The following is a 20,354-nucleotide window of genomic DNA, read 5'->3' as shown; positions in this document are numbered from 1 at the left end:
AACTATAATGGGGTGTGTCTAAGGACACGAGATCATCGGATTCGTCGAGGAAAGCCTTCGTTTAGGAAGTAAGGGAAATTGACGTTGCTGCTAATTGGTCAATCTCCATATCGGTGGTTAGAAAAAGATGCTAGCCGCCCTCGAGGGAAAGTTGCTAGTGGGAGACGCCGCTCGTTGAAAAATATGTCTCCCCTATCTTCCCGTAGTTGAGACAAAGACTGTTTGTCTGTTTGAAGGACTTTAGTTAACTAAACCTTAAGATTTATAACGGGCCCTCGGGCTAGCCGAACATGTACTGCGGAGACGCATCGACATCTGGCAATCATCTTACTCGAAGAATAGGGTCTGCGTGTGGCGAGCCACAGGACAGAAACCGTTGGAATGTTTACTGTCGCGTGTCGCCACGAATATTTCTTTTAAGGAGAGCTATAGAATTACTCCATACCTTTGTTAGGCAAAGCGTTCATCCCGTGACCGCGGCTACGTTCGGCGACTGACTGTCGCCTCGAACCCAAGCTCATTATCACAATTCTCGAATAATTACAATCGGGTTGAATAACTACAATTGTTCAATTACAGCTATAGTAGACTCTAGGTTACAATGTTGCGGGATTATCCAAAATTCCAAAGGCTCCGGTGTTCTTTCATCTCCGACATATATATATTTATACGTATTTATATGCATATTTCTCCTGGCGGTGTAGTGTTCATACGAAATGAAATGTTAATTATTTTATATTAACTTCTTTTAATAAGATAGAACACGCACACGCACATGTATATATTTCTGGCAGTGCGATTTTCATTTAGATTCTTTAGCGATGTAATGTTGTGTGTTTGAGGTTATGTGTCAATCATTTGATTTCATATATTCATGTATATCTTGTATTGTGACAACATAGTATGGGAGGTTTTGTTTCTAGATTATTGTGTGTTTAATATGTGTTTACGTATTTGTGTTTGATGATAGAATTTCTGTATGCAATTCCTCAAGTGGTTGCGGTGTTAATTATTTTGAGCGTTTGGCCTATCGACAGGTTGTCGCTTAGTCCCAAGTGTTGCGTTGTGTGTTCTATTTCTTTTGTAGATTATTAGTAGTAGTTTTAGTTTAGAAAATAGATTATTTATATGCTTATATAGAGACATGCATGTTTCGTAATGTAGTTCTTATTTTATAATTCTTTACCGGAATGTAAGCTAGTTTTAAGTATGTATCTTAGATTATCGATTTGAATCAATAATGTAGAATGCGCATACATTAGTAGTAGTTTAGTTTATAGATTTTTTATATGTTTGCATAGAGACATGCATGTTGCGTAATGTAGTTCTTATTTTATAATTCTTTACCGGAATGTAGACTAGTTTTAAGTATGTATCTTAGATTATCGGTTTGATAGAATTCGCACACATATATATATTTCTGACAATGTAACCTTTATTTCTTTAATAATACAATATTGTATGTTTTATGTATTCGTTAAACTATTAGTTTTTGACTTCATATATACTTATATCTCATAAATTGATAATATTGTATTTGTTGCATAGTATTGGAAGCACTGTCTCTAATATTTACTAGGTTATTACATGTTCGGCATATATGTTTATACTTATATGTAACTCTCCAAGTTGATTGATTAAAATATATTTGTATATATGTAATATCGTGATATAATGTGTTTACAAAGAGTGGACAATAGAGATGTTAATCAGACAGAAAAAGACGATTGTTGTTCAACCTGAACTATTCACGCCAAACGCACAGAAAACAGCGCAATCCACACTCTCTCGGCAACGCCACTCGCAACCTCTGTCTCCGCTCAGCTCGCACTCGGCTCCTCGACTCACGCTCTGTTTCTCGACTCACACTCTGGCCGTTGCCGCATTCTGTTGTCTTTTTCCTAGGCCCACCGCACACGTGTTCTGCAGACGCTCGTGGCCAGGGTCACGTAGGTCTTTTCCACGAAACTATGCACTTGAAAAGACCGATGACACATCGATGGGCCCGACGACGCCTCGGCTCTCGCGACATTGTTCATAGTTCGCCCGATATTTCTTAGGCCTTTCGTCCACGATACTACATATATATGTATTTCTGGCGTTTCAATTATTTCCCCTTTTGTAGTTATTCTTATTTCCCGGTTTATTTGTTTGGTTCGTAACTTGTTCAATCCATTAGCTGGTTTTATTTATTTTAATTTATACTGGTTGGATTTATTAGTCGCCCTCGTTTTGTTAATCCTTCCTTTAGTTTCGTAGCTCCGTGTGTTCGTTTGTGCATTCAAATCCTTATTCGCGCGTTTTGTATAGAATGGTTTTCTTGTTCTTGTTACGGCGCGTGCGGAGCGCGGGACGTGACACCCCCGCCCTTGGAGTTCAAATTTCCAAAGGAAATTTGACTGATGGTGTCTCTGAGTTCGCTCAAGGCGGACGTAGATGTCATTGGTTGTTGAGTGACTACCGGTGTTATCAATATCCCTTGAGGTTGTGCTGTTTGATCATCGATATTTCGTTTTCTTTTGAGGTATAGTAGCAAGTGGGTGACTGAGCCGCATATTGCTCCTAATAGGACGATTTCACATCCGTAAATTTCACGTAACTGGTATCCGTGTATGGCTATATCTATTATCGTCTTGATTAGTTTAAATATTACGAGTATTCCAAGTATTGCTGCACTGACAGTTCCAAATTCCATAAACCCAGTCCATAAGCTTGATACGGTATTTTTCGCTATTGTCGTTAATGTGTTTTCGTCCATCATTCCCAGGATGTTTACTATTCCAGGGACGATTGTTTTTCCTGTTGCTCCTCTGGCCAATGTGTTCAAGACTGCAGATTTTTCTGCCGGGAACATGACGTGGTCCCGTAGTGCATCGAGGTCTTTTTGGGTATATATTCCGCTCGTGGCCAACGACGATGGTGCTGAATATTGCCACGTTTGGCGCACGTCCGGGCGGAGTTCCTGTGGTGCAATTGTTTCCATCGGTTTTGGTACGAATTTGTGCCAGTGTCCGTCGATATTGTATAGCGTAGGTAGTACCGCGCTACATTCTCTGTGGTTTCCGTGTTACGTTAGGATGTGTGTTTTTGGCGTTAAAAATGCGGTGCGATTCCCTTGCCAAACGGGTAGCTCCGAGTAGCATTCTGTTGTATGTCGTACCTTTACTTGTACCGGAATGCATTTGACTATATGGACTGCCTCCCCTGCGATCAAGGCCATGTGTCCTGGGGTTTTGGTTATGGTGTATGCAAATTCATCGGGCAGTAAGATTGCTAAGCTTAAAGCATTCTCTATTAGTTTCTTCTGTGTGGTACACCTTTGTGTCAGTATATCATGGTATAATGTTGTCATTTGTCGTTTAATATGTTTCTCTACGTAAATGAATTTTGAGTTGACGTATGCTAATATGTCCAAGTTTTCGACTGCTGTCTTGCTTTTGGAGATAAACGTATTTCCTCTTGTCGTTTCTAACAGGAACAATTTGGAGTGTTCAGTGGATAGTAGGGTATATCCACACAGTGGCTGTTCTCCAGTTTTAGTCAGTGCAAATGTTACTTCCTGCGTTGTTAGTGCGTAAACTGGTTGTGCTGATTCCCTGTTGGTTCTTATTTCCTGGATCTTTGTAGCAATTCCTTCATATAGCACATCGTACTGATCAAATTTGCATGGTGAGGGTGGTTGTGGTTGCCAATAAGTGTATCCGTCTTCAGCGTCTGGACAGTTTCCTTCGCTAAGGGTACATACCGTTCCTGATTTCAGTAGAATTTTGTTCGCCTTGATCCGTACTGGCACAACTGCTGATTTTAAACTTATCCTTACTGTGGCTTGTACGACGACCTTTTCCCAGCTCCCGTATGGGTCTACATACTGTGTTCCCTGGCAGCTGCCGTCGTCTGTTAACTTGCCGGCTAGGACAAGCGACCTTGTTTCTGTTGCATTATCTTTTAGGCCTACTATAAGGTTTTGTGGTCCGAGTGAAAACGTGCCGTCTTGGTGCATCCTTGTACATTGTTGGGTGGTTGTTTCATGGATGTATTCGGCGAATCCGTTATGCACTGCCGACGTGTGGTAGTGCATGCCACAGTAATATATAATTCGAGTTATTTGCACTTTGCATTGCCTTACACTGGTAAATTCGAATTCTGAGAGTTGCAGTAGTTGAATATAAATATCTTGGGTTTCAGTCATCGCAGGCTGTATGCTGCAGTCCCCGATGGAGTTTAGAGAGATAGTGGTAACGTTGAGGTGGTTGCCATTGCAGTCATATCCTACCAGGCCATATGCTATTTTGATGAGGGTAAGTGCGATGACCAGGCGATTCATCTTCCTATTAACAATTTATTAAATCGTTTCTTACTCTCGAGTTTATTAGTAATAAGAATAACCTTTTATTATTATTAATATATGTATATAGAAAAAGAAAAGTTTTATATTTATATGTATTTTTTCTCTTTTTTTTCTCTTTCTTTTTTTATTGTTAAAACCTTTGTTTTATTTTAGGTTTTACGTACATGTTATCGGTGAAAATAAATTTCATGAATGCTACCTGGGTTATAATTATATACATATATGCATACATATTGGTAAGTAGTATAGATGAGATTTGTTTTATTGTTATAAATATATAAGTATATATCATTAATAGGAATAGATATTACAAATATAGCTTGTCTTTGAATATATATATATATATATATATATATATATATATATATATATATATATATATATATATATATATATATATATGTCGGGTCACGATTCGAATTTTGGGCGCGCGACGACTCTTCATGTGGACTAGCCATCGTTTCACAAAGCCGAGATTTTATTTACACGTATATACAGGTCTATCACTAAGCTTAACAAATAATAAGTACGACTAATAATAAGTCTAACAAACACTAAGCCTAATGAATAATACGATCTACGAATAATTAAATTAAATAATACTATTAGCAATGTTTGAGTTCAAACGAATCCACGGTCACCGGGATAACTCCTTACTAAGCGAAACTAACTTAGACGCAAATGCGATCGTCGAAAATGCTCGATGTATCACTCTCCAAGGCAGTCGCAAGAATGCCAGCCTCGTGGAGATTTTTCTCCCTGTACGATTGCATTTTGTTTTCTATACCCGTTTGGAAGCATCGAGAAGGTTCCAAACGCCGTTGCTAGGCACACTCGTTGGAAGCATCGAGAAAGTTCCAAACGCCGTTTGTTTCGATCATTCGCGGAGAGACGCGATCGCGAGATATCACGTCAACGAGAGTTGTAAGTTCTCGTTACGATTAAACAATCGACGCCACGAACTGATCGATTCCCTTATTTCGATTATGATAATAAGGGTAGTTTAATGAAATTTCACAAAATTAACACAACTAAATTAATGTTTATTGCAACAACTTATTAACTAGAAAGATATAAATGGAACAACAAAAAGAAAATGTGACTACGTAATGCGCGATATAAGATGTGTGTTGACTGTTTGGCTTCTCGAAATGTTCTGATTTTTTCTGGAAGGCGACCCCCACTACCTTCGGATCACGCCACATTCTTTTACGCCAGATAAAATAACGGCCACGAATCGACGTTTCTGGAGGTCGCCCTGCTTAATGAACCATGCGCTTGCCACTACAATGTTTGTTTTGCCGGGCAGCCGCGACGATCCGTCTGCGACATTATAGTGCCGCGACCGACAGTTAAGAATATAATCTATGGCAAGCCGCATGGCGTAACATCCTCCCCCCGTTGAGAGGGTACCGATCAAATTAGCGAGATGTGATTGAAGTTCCCATCTTAGTTCGTCTCGGTGGCTAGTTGTTCGGGTTTCTCGAGATCGGGTTGAATTGGCAGTGGGACAAGCCTTTTGACGGCCCGATCCAAAACGCTCTTTGCCGTCTGAACTGTAGCTGTCCGGATGACACCATCGGCGCCTGGATGAACCTTGATAACTCGGCCCAGAGGCCAATGCATGGAGGGAACGTTGTCCTCTCTGAGGATGACGATTGTGCCTTTTTGGATGCCGTGTCCACCCTTGCTCCACTTATTGCGGTTGGTTAGCTCGTTCAAATACTCCTTATGCCAGCGGTTCCAAAAATGCTGTTTAAGCTGTTGGATATGCTGCCATCTGGAGAGTCGGTTCGATGGAATGTCTCTGAAATCTCGATCACGTAAGCACATTAGTGAATCGCCAATGAGAAAATGTCCGGGAGTGAGGACTAGGAGATCATTTGGATCGGTGGAGATAGGAGTTAGCGGGCGGGAATTGAGGACTGCTTCTATTTCTATGATAAGAGTATTCAATTGTTCAGAGGTGAGTAACTCGTTGCCGGCTACACGCCTGAGGTGGCGTTTAAATGACTTCACCGCTGCTTCCCATAGCCCACCGAAATGCGGCGAATGAGGGGGAATGAAGTGCCATTCGATTTGTTTGTCGGCTAAAAATGCGGTCACTTTTTCCTTGTGATCGTCCGATTGTAATAAATCGTGAAGCTCTCGTAATTCGTTGCTTGCTCCTCTGAAGTTGGTGCCGTTATCAGAATGGATGGTGGAGCAATACCCTCGTCGAGCGATAAATCTGCGAAGAGCGGCGATGAAGGCTTCGCTAGTGAGATCGTCAACGAGCTCGATGTGTACCGCTTTAATTGCTAGGCATACGAAAATGGCTACGTATACTTTTATCTGACGACGGTTACGATCTCGTTTTTCCTTGATGTGGAACGGCCCGCAGTAATCGACGCCGACGTTTGTAAATGGGCGAGATTCCGTTACTCGCGCCTCCGGCAGATTACCCATCACGTATTCTACCGGCGGTGGTTGAGCGCGGCAGCAGCGGACGCAGCCTTTGATCGCCCGCCATACTTGACTTCGACCGTCAACGGGCCAGTATCTTTGTCTTACTGCGTATAACGTAGCCTGCGTTCCGGAATGCATGTGGATCTTGTGCTCGTGGTCTATGATGCGTGTTGTAACGGATGACTTAGGTAATACTATGGGATGTTTCTGGGCGAAGGTCATCGACGAATGACTGAGTCGACCCCCGACTCGCAATATTCCTTCCTTGTCTATGAACGGATTGAGTCGCGTGAGCTTACCCTTTATCGCCGCGTTCCGATCTTTTTGGAGTGTACGAATTTCCTCGGAGAAATGGATGTTTTGCAACAATTTTATCAGTTTATTGTGCGTTATGCGTAATTCAGTAACGGTTAGGGGTGCCGCTCGGTTCCTTTTCTGTTTCCAACGGAGGCAACGAGCTATGATTCGTATCAACTTGGGCCAGGATGAATATCTTTGCAACAAACTGTAATCGGCGGGGTTTGCGGACAGACAAATCGCCCCCTTCTGCTCCGGTACTTCAATTTGCGGTGTTAGCGCCCATGTCGGCCAATAGCCTTCCGACTGGTAGAGCCATGCAGGACCGTGCTGCCAGATGGTTGGGCGCAGAAACTCTTCGGGTGTTTGGCCGCGTGATATTAAGTCCGCGGGGTTGTCGTCGGTAGGAACGTGGCGCCAATCGCGGATGCTGGTTTTTGTTTGAATTTCGGAGACTCTGTTAGCGACGAATGTTTTAAGGGTGTGAGGTGATGTATTGAGCCAATGGAGGACGATAGTGGAATCGGTCCAATAGATAGTTCGAGTAATTTTGTGTGATAGGGCTTGTTGTACTGTTGACATCAGGGACGTAAGAAGGAGTGCTCCGCTCAGCTCGAGCCGAGGAATGGTCTGGCACTTGAGTGGGGCGACTTTCGATTTTGCGGTTAAAAGCTGGGTCCAAACACGGCCGTTGGTGTTAAGGGTTCGAAGATAAACACAGGCTCCGTAAGCCTTTTCGCTGGCATCGCAGAAACCATGCAGTTCAATTTCCATTGCGGACTCGATTATTGCCTTGCGTGGGAACCTGACGTTGTTTAATAAGGGTAATTGGGCATAGTACCTTTCCCACTCTGTATGTAACTCGATCGGAAGTGATTCATCCCAATCGATTTTCGACGACCATATTCGTTGAAGTAGCATCTTGGCCCGAACAATCACCGGTGCGAGCAGACCGAGCGGATCGTAAATTTTTCCAATCTCCGAGCTGATGATTCGTTTCGTGACTCGAGAGGGCGTGGGTTTGACTTCGACCGAGTAAAGAATAGAGTCGTCGGATGAATTCCAAAACACTCCCAGCGTCTTCAAGGTTTGCGAGTCGCCCAAAAAATGTTGGTGATTTGTTTCTTCTAAGGAAAGTCCGTGTAATAAGTCCTTATCGTTTGACGCCCATTTTCGTATGTTTAAGCCGGCCAGTTGAAGTAAATTGGTGAGTTCTGTTCTGAGCGTGAGGGCTTCGTCCTTCGTTTCAGCTCCGGTGAGAGCGTCGTCGACGTAGAAATCCCGCTGCAGTACCTGTGCTGCACGTGGAAATCGATGTCCTTCGTCCTCTGCCAGTTGCTTGAGGCACCGAATAGCTAGATACGGGGCTGCGGATAAACCGAACGTTACAGTGTTAAGCTCATATGTTTCTGTTTCCCCACTCGCGCTGCGCCATAATATCCTTTGATATTTCCGATCCTCTGGTCGTACGAGGAATTGCCGATACATTTTCTCGATGTCGCCGGTGAGTACGTATTGATGAGAGCGGAATCTAATTAATATATAAAATAAATCTTCCTGTAACTTGGGTCCTGTGTGAAGTGTATCGTTTAAGGAGGTTCCGGTAGTGCTTGGTGCCGATCCGTCGAAAACTACACGGAGTTTGGTGGTTTGGCTCGATGCTTTGGTCACGCCATGATGGGGTAAATAGTATCCGTTGTCGTCGGAGTGGTTGTCATTGACCTTCGTCATGTGTCCCAACGCCAGGTATTCCTGTATTACCGTTCGATATTCTGATTCGAAGCGTTTGTCGTGCTGGAATCGGCGATTGAGTGAGGCGAGTCGTTTACTCGCCAGCGTTTTAGAGGATCCGAGTGACTGAAGCTGATCGTTGAAAGGTAGAGCGACGATGTATCGTCCTTCGCTGGTGCGTCGGGTGTGGGCTTGGAAGTGTTCTTCGCATCGTCGATCTGCCTCTGAGATATGTTTAATTGAGGGTCCTTCATCGATTTCCCAAAACCGCGCGAGGTCTGCTTGTAAAGTCGTCGTGGATGTGTGAAATATGTTTGTAGCGGTTTGGGAAGTTGGACTCCCCCCGATTACCCATCCGAATCGCGTCTTTTGCAGACGCAGTCCAGGCTCGTCTGGCTGCGTGAGGTTGACTTGTCCCACACACATCGACGCGAGTGTTGAACCTGAGCTTAGTAGTACATCTATCGGAGCTGGTAAATGAAATCGTGGATCGGCCAATTTCCGCGTCCGCGTGTATGTACCGTCAGTGGAAGTGATCGTGGCCGTGATGTGTCGCTTAGAGGTCGTTGTCAAGGTGTCTAGAGCTCCGATCGGGACCGAACATTTGTTTTGCCTTATCTTTAACGATTTTGCTAATTCCTCGGTAATGAAGTTCATACTGGATCCGGTGTCGAGCAACGCTCGACAACGGATTGGTTGCTGTTTATCATTCAAAATATTAATCTGCGCTGTGATGACTAGATCATTGGACAGTAATTCGGATGCTATTGGTCTGGTATGTTCGGTCGTCAACGGAGTCGTCGATCGTCGGCGTCATTGGTTGTGTGTTCGTCTGTCACTGGGCGGTGGACTTGGAGACGCGGCTGTTCGTAGTGTTTCCGATCTGTGGTCTGTTGTGTGCTTTTTGCGGCGAGTGGGTGATACGCAAGGTGGCAAGGAAGGTGTTGTGGATCGGCTATTTAATGGGGAAGATTTCGGGCTGGACGTGCTGGAACGAGACCCTGAATGGCGTTTTGTCCTATGCAGCATTGTATGATGTCGTTCTCCACATATGCGACATGATCCTGCGAAACAATGCTTCGTTGTGTGCCCTTTCCCGAGGCAGTTGAGGCATAATGATGCTCTTTTGACCTCCCGAATGCGTTCGCGAAGGGATTTGGTTTTGAAGGTGTCACATCTCCAAATGGGGTGTGGTCCTTGACAGATGGGGCATGTTGGAGTAACCTGTGTCGCCGTAAGTGCATGCCCTCGTGATGCGCGTTGACGGACCGGAGTAGTTTGTTCCGGTGATTCTCTTGTTTGTCTGACCGTGGTGATCGGTCTGGAGCTTCGTGCTAATCTCTCTAGGAAGTTTAATAAATGAATGTACGGAGGTACCTCGTTATTGGGCAGCGTCATTTCCCATTGCTTTTGGATACTTAGTGGTATTTTCGAGAGGATGAGGCTGTTGAGCATAGCACTCGTATCGGGGTAGGACTCTCCTAATTTGTTCAATGCATATATATGTTGTTTAAATGTGTGGACTAAGCGCCTTAATTCCGTTGGAGACTCCTTGGTTATCCTTGGATAATCAATTATTGCCATGCAGTGACTGAAAGCTGTGTATCGTGGACATTCGAAACTTTCCTTGAGAACGGCTATAGCCTGACTGTAGTTTACATTACTAAGGGGTAACGCGTTTAAACAATCGGCTGCTTCTCCTTGCAGGGCGGACTGCAGGTAATGGAATTTCTGTATGTCAGTGAGACTAGGATTTTTATCGATAGTGGAGGAAAAAGTATCATAAAACGTGTTCCATTTTTCTAAGCTTCCGTCAAAGGTGGGGAGCCGAAGATCTGGTAATTTAATGGATATCGGATTTGAACTTGCGGATGATGCACAGGTTGGAGGGTTTATGGATGTCGACGGCGAAGCTGTTTGCGCGTTCCTCAGAAGATTTTGTAGCCTTGTGTCTACCGCGACGTACTGATCCCTTATTTCGAAGCCGCGCGCTTGTTCCCCCTCGTCCAATACTTCTAATTCGAGTTGAATCGCTTCGAATTGACTCGCAACTTCGGTCAGTTGTTTCTCGTAATTCTTTAATAAGGAATTTTGCTGACTCTCGGATTGCTCGTACTCGTCCAGTCGATTCGATAAATATGTGAATCGGCCGCTACAGTAGCCTCGTCTTCGACGTAGGGAGATGAGTTGGTCTTCGCTCGTCATCGTTGCCGAGGATAGGAGATAGTCGAAATAAGGAACGAGCTTACCTTACTGTCGTGCGGCGTGAGGTCGCGTGTATGTTAAGTTGTGAAATTCGTTGCGTTGATGATTGTCCAGCTGCGACGGAAGGCTGCGTGGTTGCGTTCCCTTGCCAATGGGATGTGCTTCTTCGAAGATGACGCGCCTGACGTCACTGGTTTCGCTGTAGTGGATGCTCCTGCTTCCGCTGCTGGTTTTGATAAAGTCACGTGGCACTGTGTGGTCACTGGTAAGTGCACTCTTCACTGGCACGTAATCCGGCTCGAAGGACCAAAATGTTTCGATCATTCGCGGAGAGACGCGATCGCGAGATATCACGTCAACGAGAGTTGTAAGTTCTCGTTACGATTAAACAATCGACGCCACGAACTGATCGATTCCCTTATTTCGATTATGATAATAAGGGTAGTTTAATGAAATTTCACAAAATTAACACAACTAAATTAATGTTTATTGCAACAACTTATTAACTAGAAAGATATAAATGGAACAACAAAAAGAAAATGTGACTACGTAATGCGCGATATAAGATGTGTGTTGACTGTTTGGCTTCTCGAAATGTTCTGATTTTTTCTGGAAGGCGACCCCCACTACCTTCGGATCACGCCACATTCTTTTACGCCAGATAAAATAACGGCCACGAATCGACGTTTCTGGAGGTCGCCCTGCTTAATGAACCATGCGCTTGCCACTACAATGTTTGTTTTGCCGGGCAGCCGCGACGATCCGTCTGCGACATTATAGTGCCGCGACCGACAGTTAAGAATATAATCTATGGCAAGCCGCATGGCGTAACACCGTTGCTAGGCAGTTTCTGCCTGGAGTTTTGATTACTAATACAATGTATGTACCATTGCATCGGCACCTCCGAGGCAACATCACACGTGGCTCGGCCCGCTCTCGAGGCCGCATGCCGCCACAACCACATTTCTCGGAAAACACATACAACCACTCCAGACCTCCGTTAGATAAAACATCCATCCCGTGACCGTGGCTACGTTCAGCGACCGATTGTCACCTCGAACCCAATCTCGCTTATTACAAATCTTAAGCAATTACAACTATAATAAAATCTAGGCTAAGGTACTAGAGGATGTTCCCAAAATTTCCAAGGAAAGGCTTCGGCTTTCCTTTCATCTCCGACATATATATATATATATATATATATATATGTGCGTGTAATGGTAAATATGACGACTTATTTTACGAGTCACTTGCATTATCAATGGAAGTGAGTGTTATAGATATAGCCTACTTTACAACATGCGTGTATACATATATTGGTAAACATAAGTGAAAATTATATGTATAGTTATAAATGTTGTTTGTTTACAGGTGGATAGCATCAGTATTTGGTTTTGTGCGTAGCATACAAGTACTTTATAGTTCCATGGCGCGGATTGCTATTCCTTGAACTAAAAAGTTTCTTTCAAGGTGAGTTAGATTAGTGTAAACGGTCATGCATTGGAGGCATGATATAGCGGGTTGTAGGTCCGCTAGGTTTATATCACACATACGACAGTATGATATTCGTGTTCTTGCAGATACTCCGCATATGAAATGAGTGGGTGGGTCGTCACATAGGTCCTGGTCGTCTGGATCTAAGTTATCGAAACAGTCTTGACAAAGATGACCGTTATCTAAATGGTAGACGGAACGTATCAACCGAACACAGAGGCAAGACTGAACATCCTCCGTCGCTTCCAGATCGAATGCGTGTACGGGCCCGTCTGGGTCCTCTATGTTAGGGTTGATGAACTCGCCACCTGTTCTGTACATACATACGAAAACAGTTAATATATATATATTTTATAATTTTATAAGTTTCGTTCGGACCTGTTCCTTTGTACAAATACTGTATCCCTGTATGTAGTATAATATATGTCGGAGATGAAAGGGAAGCCGAAGCCTTTCCTTGGAAATTTTGGGAACATCCTCTAGTACCTTAGCCTAGATTTTATTATAGTTGTAATTGCTTAAGATTTGTAATAAGCGAGATTGGGTTCGAGGTGACAATCGGTCGCTGAACGTAGCCACGGTCACGGGATGGATGTTTTATCTAACGGAGGTCTGGAGTGGTTGTATGTGTTTTCCGAGAAATGTGGTTGTGGCGGCATGCGGCCTCGAGAGCGGGCCGAGCCACGTGTGATGTTGCCTCGGAGGTGCCGATGCAATGGGACATACATTGTATTAGTAATCAAAACTCCAGGCAGAAACTGCCTAGCAACGGCGTTTGGAACTTTCTCGATGCTTCCAACGAGTGTGCCTAGCAACGGCGTTTGGAACCTTCTCGATGCTTCCAAACGGGTATAGAAAACAAAATGCAATCGTACAGGGAGAAAAATCTCCACGAGGCTGGCATTCTTGCGACTGCCTTGGAGAGTGATACATCGAGCATTTTCGACGATCGCATTTGCGTCTAAGTTAGTTTCGCTTAGTAAGGAGTTATCCCGGTGACCGTGGATTCGTTTGAACTCAAACATTGCTAATAGTATTATTTAATTTAATTATTCGTAGATCGTATTATTCATTAGGCTTAGTGTTTGTTAGACTTATTATTAGTCGTACTTATTATTTGTTAAGCTTAGTGATAGACCTGTATATACGTGTAAATAAAATCTCGGCTTTGTGAAACGATGGCTAGTCCACATGAAGAGTCGTCGCGCGCCCAAAATTCGAATCGTGACCCGACATATATATATAATAAGTTATGATTTTGTTAGTTGTTATTTATTATATATATTTTCCTTATCTCTCTCTCTTTTTTCTTCTTTTTTTATTATATTTTTTTTTTCAGTACCTAACATTGCTATTATGATGCTGTATTACATTTTATTGGCTATTATTTGTGTGAGGTGCGTATGTGTGGGGTGCGCGCGACGAATTTTTCAACATGGTCGCTTGCGTGTATCGTTGGTTTAATGTCAACAGTAGCATGTTGTTGAAATAGCTAATTAATTGTTAATCACTATAATTTTATTTAGTAGTGTTTCTGTAATATTGTTTTGTGTTTCATGATATTGTGTGTGTCAATACCGTGTGCTACTTTAATGTGATAGCATGGATTGTGTTGTCACCGAATTTCAATAGTCATTGTTTTGATTATACGTAACTTGCATTTATATAGGTCTTGTTTAATTTAGTTAATGTTTTTTGTGTATTGTGTTACCAGTTATTTTGTGTAGCATAACTTTATTCTTTTGCACCGAGTTCAGTCATGTTGTTAATATTTAGTTAGTCTATCTTGATTAATTTCTAACCTATTTCTGTGTTTATTGACCTTTCCTTATTTTCCCTATTAATTTATTGTTGCATGTACTTGCTATTTGTTATTATTTTATGTATGATATGAATTAGTTTCTTTATTAGTGATTAAAATCTACTTGTTAGATTAACATTGTCTGTAACTCTTTAGATTCTACTCTTTCGATGTTGCATCACTTACCTAGATCATTCCCACAACATCATCCGATTCTTCGATATGCCTTGGATACTTACTACGGTTGCCTTCAATCGTCTTATATCTGTGGCCATAAAGGTATTGTTTAGTTTATTTAGTTTAATATGTGTATAATGCATTGTGTGTGCGGCTGCTATTGTGCATTACAAAATCTACTTCTACATGTTAGATATAATAATATGACAATACTACGTAGATTAATACATAATAAAATATCCTTTTACTCTCAATTTATCTATCTTAATTATTTTCTAACCACTTTCTATACTTATCAGCTATTTTATTTCTTCTTGTTAATCTGCGAAATTCATGCATGTACACTTCCTTGTATGGTGATTAATTGTTCACGAGGTAAGTTGCACTTTCACTGTTTTAGTTATTCATTGAACTAACACATTTTACATTCAAACAGTAATTGGAGCACTCGTAATAAACTTTTTCTTTTCAAGTTTCCGCTATCTGTGTTATTCGACAAACAGTGCTACGCTTCCACAGTATTGTTATAACATTTGGTAATGTTGTATTTTGCATTAAGGCTATTGAAGTTAATTCGTTCATTTATTTTCAGCTGGTACATGGTGTTCCGCAGACAGGGAGCCATAACCTATTTTGCACGTAAACCTTCTTGTACGTTGATCACTTGTTCACAAGGTAACTTTCACTTTCACTAGTTAATTATTCATTGAGTTAACACGTTTTATATTTAAACAATAATTGAAGCACATATAATAATTTTTCCTTTTTCCTTTTATGTTTTCGCTATCTGTGTCATTTGACGAACAGCACTACAACATTCACTATTGCACTACGTTGCCCACTGAAATCACTTTATTCATTGTTTTATTCGATTATGCGCTAGTTTTAACTTGTTTAAGTGCACTGTTCGCGGAATCCCTTTTACTTCAATCTTGACGTTTTGTTCTGCAAGATTTCTAGCACTTTGTGTCGTCCAGTATATTGATCGGAGAATTTTCCTTTACTGGGTTCTTTTAGTAAATATATCGAATCTCCTATTTTAAAGTCCTGGGGGTTGATTCGTCGGTCGTAATATTCTTTTGATCTTAGTTTGGATTTTATCAAATTTTCTCTCGCCATTCGTTGTACAGTGTTAATTTTATCGAACAGATCTTCGAGATATTCTGCGTATGTTGGTTCCATGTTCTCTTCTATTATTACTTCACCAGTAGGTTCTCTGGCTAGATGTCCAAAAACTAATTCGTGCGGGGAGAATTTCGTTCCTTCGTGTACAGAGGTATTATAGGAAAACATAGCTAATTCTACCCATTCGTCCCAATTTTTGGAATTTTCAATGTATAATTTGAGATATTCAATCAGTACGTGGTGAGATCTTTCGATTGAACCGTTACTTTGTGGATGATATGCCGCTGTGATATATTGTTTGATGCGGAATCTCTTTGCTACTTTCTTCATTAGTGAGGATGTAAAGTTCGTTCCTTGATCAGTGAGAATAGCTCTCGGTGATCCGAAACGACAAATAAATCGCTTTACAAAAACATCCGCTATCTCGGCTGAAAAGATTTCTCCTAGTGGAATCCCGATTGAGTATTTTGTTAGTAAATCTTGGATGGTTAATATATATTCATTTCCCTTCTGAGCTTTTGGTAATGGACCTACAATATCCATACTAATCTTATCGAATGCTTTACCTGGTGTGTCTGTAAGTACCATTGGTTGTTTTGCTTTTATTCTTGTGAGTTTCTTCAATTGACATTCCTTACATGTTCTTACGTAATCTTGAATTTCCTTTTTCATATTTTCCCAATAGTAGTGTTGTCGTATTTGATAAGTTTTTGTAATTCCTTTGTGTCCTGCTACGCTTGATTCATGATTTTCCCGTATTATGTTGTTCCGCGCTTCCACAGGTGGAGTAATTACTTCCCGAGTGCAAATGGTGATGGTTAAGGTTTTTTCCATAAATATTTCCTTTAATTTTCTGATTGTATATCGCCAGGGTGTTTCCTCCAAGTTTCCTTTGCTAATGCTAAACGAAGTTAACTGTTTTTCATTTACTACGTCTAATAGAGATCTTAGCGAGTTTAATAAGTTTTCTGGTGTTATTGGAATATTTCTATTTTCCTTTATCGGTAGGGATACAATGTATTTTCCAGAATCGTAATTCAATCTTGCTTTTTCTAACATTAAATCTTCATAACGAGGCAATTTTCCCGTTTCCTTCATTTCTAAGACTCCTTTATCTATCGGTTTGCCATGTATATCTATAAATACTACTTTATGGTCATTTACTCTCGCAATTGAGTGTCGGGTTTCTGAAATTTTTAGTTCCGCAATTATCGTAGGTCTCGTGTCCTTTTCTTGTTGTTGAATTAGTTCTGGAATTACAGTGGAGGTCTCTTTTTCGCTTGTTGTATCCGTGTCTTCTTTTTCTCGATTGGTTATTTCCCTATCTGTACTTACATCGATTTCTGCTAATGCTTGGTCTAAATATTTTATAGGGGTTTCTTCTATTGTAAAATGTTTTCGGGTAAAAACCTTTCCTTGATTTTTAGGATCACTGGATTGAGGCAAGACGTGTGGTTTAGCTTCGAATATGGAAAAATCTTCGGTTAACGTATCCAGTTTAAATCTTTTTGAGACATGCGTATCCTTTTCTCGTTGTGGAGTTAGTTCTGGAATTACGGCGGAGGGTTCTTCTTCGTTTGTTGTGTCCATGCGCCTTTTTCCTTGATCAGTTATTTCTCTATTTGTGTTTACATCGAGCTCGGTTAGTGCTTCGTCAAAATATTTTACGGGTGTTTCTTCCAGTGTAAAATGCTTTCGAGTAGAAATTTTTCCTTGTTTTGTAAGATCAGTGGATTGAGGCAAGACGCGTGGTTTGGCTTCGAATATGGGAGAGTCTTCCGTTGACGTATCTATTTCGAATCTTTTTGAGACAGGATAGCGAATCGGTGAGACTTCCTCTCTCTTTCTGATTGGTAAACAAACTTCCGGAGGGTTCCTAGATAATGCGTCTGCGTTTGCGTTCGCCCTGCCTTCTTTGTATACAATATCAAATTCAAAGTCCGATAATTTTAATTTCCATTTCCAAATTCTCGAAGTAGGATCTTTGATAGAATGCATCCACACTAAAGGTTTATGATCGGTTACGATAGTAAACTTTCTTCCGTAAAGATACGGTCGGATGTGCATTGCGCTGTAAACAATTGCCAGACACTCTTTTTCTATGGTAGAGTAATTTTGTTCGGCGGAATTTAATAGTCTTGAGGCATACGCAATCGGTAAATCCTTTCCAATTGGCCCTTGACTCAGTACACCGCTTATTGCATATCCTGATGCGTCTGTAGTAAGGTTAAAGGGTTTAGAAAAGTCTGGGTATTGTAGAATGGGTTTTGTCATTAGCGCTGTTTTTAAATTATTGAATGCGTTTGATTTTCTGTCCATTTAAAGGGAGTATCTTTCTTTAGTAGTTGTGTCAATGGTTTCGCGACCTTGGAGAAATCGGGTATAAATCTTCTGTAATATCCTGCTAGTCCCAGAAATTGTTTGATATTTTTCACCCTCTTTGGTCGTGGAAATTTTGATACGGCTTCGACCTTCTTTGGGTCGGGTTTCACGCCATCCTCACTAATTATATGTAATAAATAATTCACCTCGTGTCGTAAAAATTCGCACTTATCAAGTTGTAATCGTAATTTAGCTTTCCTCAGTCTTTCCATTAACTTATTAAATTTAATTTCGTGTTCTTGGAGAGACCTGGAATAAATCACTATGTCATTCAGATAGACGAATAGTTCTATTCCTTGCAGACCAGATAATACTGAGTTCATCAAACGTTGAAATGTTGCTGGGGCATTTTTTAATCCAAAGGGCATTCTTTTGAATTGAAAATGTCCATATGGTGTCGAAAATGCAGTTTTGTGGGCATCTTCCTGTGACATACGGATCTGGTGAAAGCCTGATGCCAAGTCAAACGTGGAAAAATATTTTGCACTTCCTAATTGATCCAATATTTCTGTAATGTTGGGTAGTGGGAAGGCATCGCCAATCGTTTTATCGTTCAATTTTCTATAATCGATAACTAATCTCCAGCGTTTATTTCCTTGCGAATCGGGTTTTTTGGGCACAATCCATAATGGGGAGTTATATGGAGATATTGATGGTTCCACTACGTCTGTATCCAGTAATTCTTGAATCTGTCGATTTATCTCTTCTCGATGTATTGGTTGATATCGATACTGTTTAGTATTAATTGGTATATTATCCGTTGTAATTATTCTATGTTCCAGAACTTCAGTTGCTTCCAATGTATCTCCTGGAATATGAAACCTATCTTGATTATTACGAATCAACTTTTTAACATTTTCCTTTTCTTCTTCGTTCAAGTGTTCGAGTCGTAATAACTCATTTATTTTATCGTATCTACTTTCCTTCGATTTTAGAACTGTCCTAGGAAGCGGGGAGGGATTTTCAAATTCTTTAATTACCATCGTCGGTGTTGTAAATTCGTAATCTCTTGAAGTAGTATTTATTACTCTTATGTAGCCTTTTCCTTTATGATTCCTCACAACTGCATTACCAAAATAGACTCCCTTGTTCGGCTCGATTCTTGGAATAAATCCCTCTTTTATCTCTGGATTAGCGATATTAATTGAACACGTTATTGAACTTCGCTTCGGTATAATTATTTTTTCTTTAGTATCGAAGGGAATATAAATATTTCCCCACTTGATATGTTTTTCCTCATAATCTAAACGAGCTTCACAACCTGCAAAAAATTCGGATCCTAGGATTCCGTCTTGATCGATTAGCAATGAATCATCAACTACATGAAAAATAACCGGATGGCCCGCAACCTGTATTACCGTCTGCCCTAGGGAGACCAGGCTCGTTGCCGTAATTCCTCGCACTTCGATTGATTCTTTCTCGTCGATGATGGCTGAATCGGGTAATGCAGGTTTCTTGATAATATTGATTTCCGATCCAGAGTCTAATAATAAACTCGTCTTAGTTTTTAGATCTGGGGAAACTATTCGTGCAGTTGGGGTCGTTGGGGAATCGTTAAATTTTACTGAAATAATTCGGAGAGGTCGCCTTCCGAATCTGAATTCAACTCCTGATGATTTTCCTTTGCCGGTTGCTTGTGCTTCACTCTTTCCCTTTTGTCTTGAGATTCTGGATTCTCTGTCTGTGACCTTGTTTGGTTGTGGGATGACTCCCCCACAGTATTTAATGGTTGTTCGTTCGATCTTATAGTCGGCATTGCGTTCGCTCTGTCTCTCGTTATGGGTGGTGGAGTCGATCTCGCGGGGCTGGCTGCCCTTGTTCTGTTTGTTGCCGGCGGCGCCGGTCGCCTGGTTGCCGCCTGTACTCTTGGGCGATTCGGCGTATCGTTCCTTCGTGGCTCGCCCCATTCTCCCGAAGGACGTGTTTGGTTTCCCGATGGTCTCGAAGCATAGGGTACGATTAATCCGGCATCTACTCGGGCTTTAAATTTGTAACAGTCTTTCACTAAATGCCCGGGTTTTTTACAATAATTACACGTGATATTTTGTCTAGTAGTATTCGAAAAATTCTGCGATGGAGGTACCGATCTTCGATCTTGGCGGTTGTTTCTGATATTGTTGTTAGTGTTCGAAGGACGTGCGTTGTCGCGTCTGTAATAGTTCGAGGGTGTCGGTCGATGGGGTCGTGTTCTATCGGTTATTTGTCTCAATTCGTGCGTTGCTTTGATGGCTTGACAATACGCATCTTCTAAAGTATGGTACCCTGTTATTTTTACTCGTACATATACCTCGTTCGGAAGTCCTTTAACGAAAGCTTCTCTCGTTTCCCAATCTATAGTATCTTGGA

The 20,354-nt window shown here is 41.5% G+C and overlaps 1 protein-coding gene across 1 annotated transcript; it reads right to left on the bottom strand.

The window, feature by feature from the left end:
• Nucleotides 1–3,039: 3,039 nt before the first annotated feature.
• LOC126866959 (uncharacterized) lies at nucleotides 3,040–12,974 on the bottom strand. Its single transcript, XM_050621005.1, has 2 exons — nucleotides 12,583–12,974; nucleotides 3,040–4,328 (listed from the first exon to the last, which is right to left on the bottom strand). The coding sequence occupies exons 1-2, from the start codon at nucleotides 12,618–12,620 to the stop codon at nucleotides 3,068–3,070; spliced, it is 1,299 nt and encodes a 432-aa protein (XP_050476962.1). The 5' UTR covers nucleotides 12,621–12,974; the 3' UTR covers nucleotides 3,040–3,067.
• Between the last annotated feature and the right edge of the window lie 7,380 nt (nucleotides 12,975–20,354).

This window comes from Bombus huntii, chromosome 6, assembly GCF_024542735.1.
Source record: "Bombus huntii isolate Logan2020A chromosome 6, iyBomHunt1.1, whole genome shotgun sequence".
NCBI lineage: Eukaryota > Metazoa > Arthropoda > Insecta > Hymenoptera > Apidae > Bombus > Bombus huntii.
The sequence above is the reverse complement of the archived record's forward strand: the minus strand, read 5'-3'. Positions and strand labels throughout refer to the sequence as shown.

What these genes read in the sequence shown, in the direction of transcription:
- LOC126866959 (XM_050621005.1), bottom strand. Translation starts at nt 12,620, where the DNA reads ATGCGGAGTATCTGCAAGAACACGAATATCATACTGTC. An exon ending in AACACGAATATCATACTGTC is followed by an intron (nt 4,329 to 12,582) that starts GTATGTGTGATA and finishes AATTGTTAATAG; the next exon opens with GAAGATGAATCGCCTGGTCA.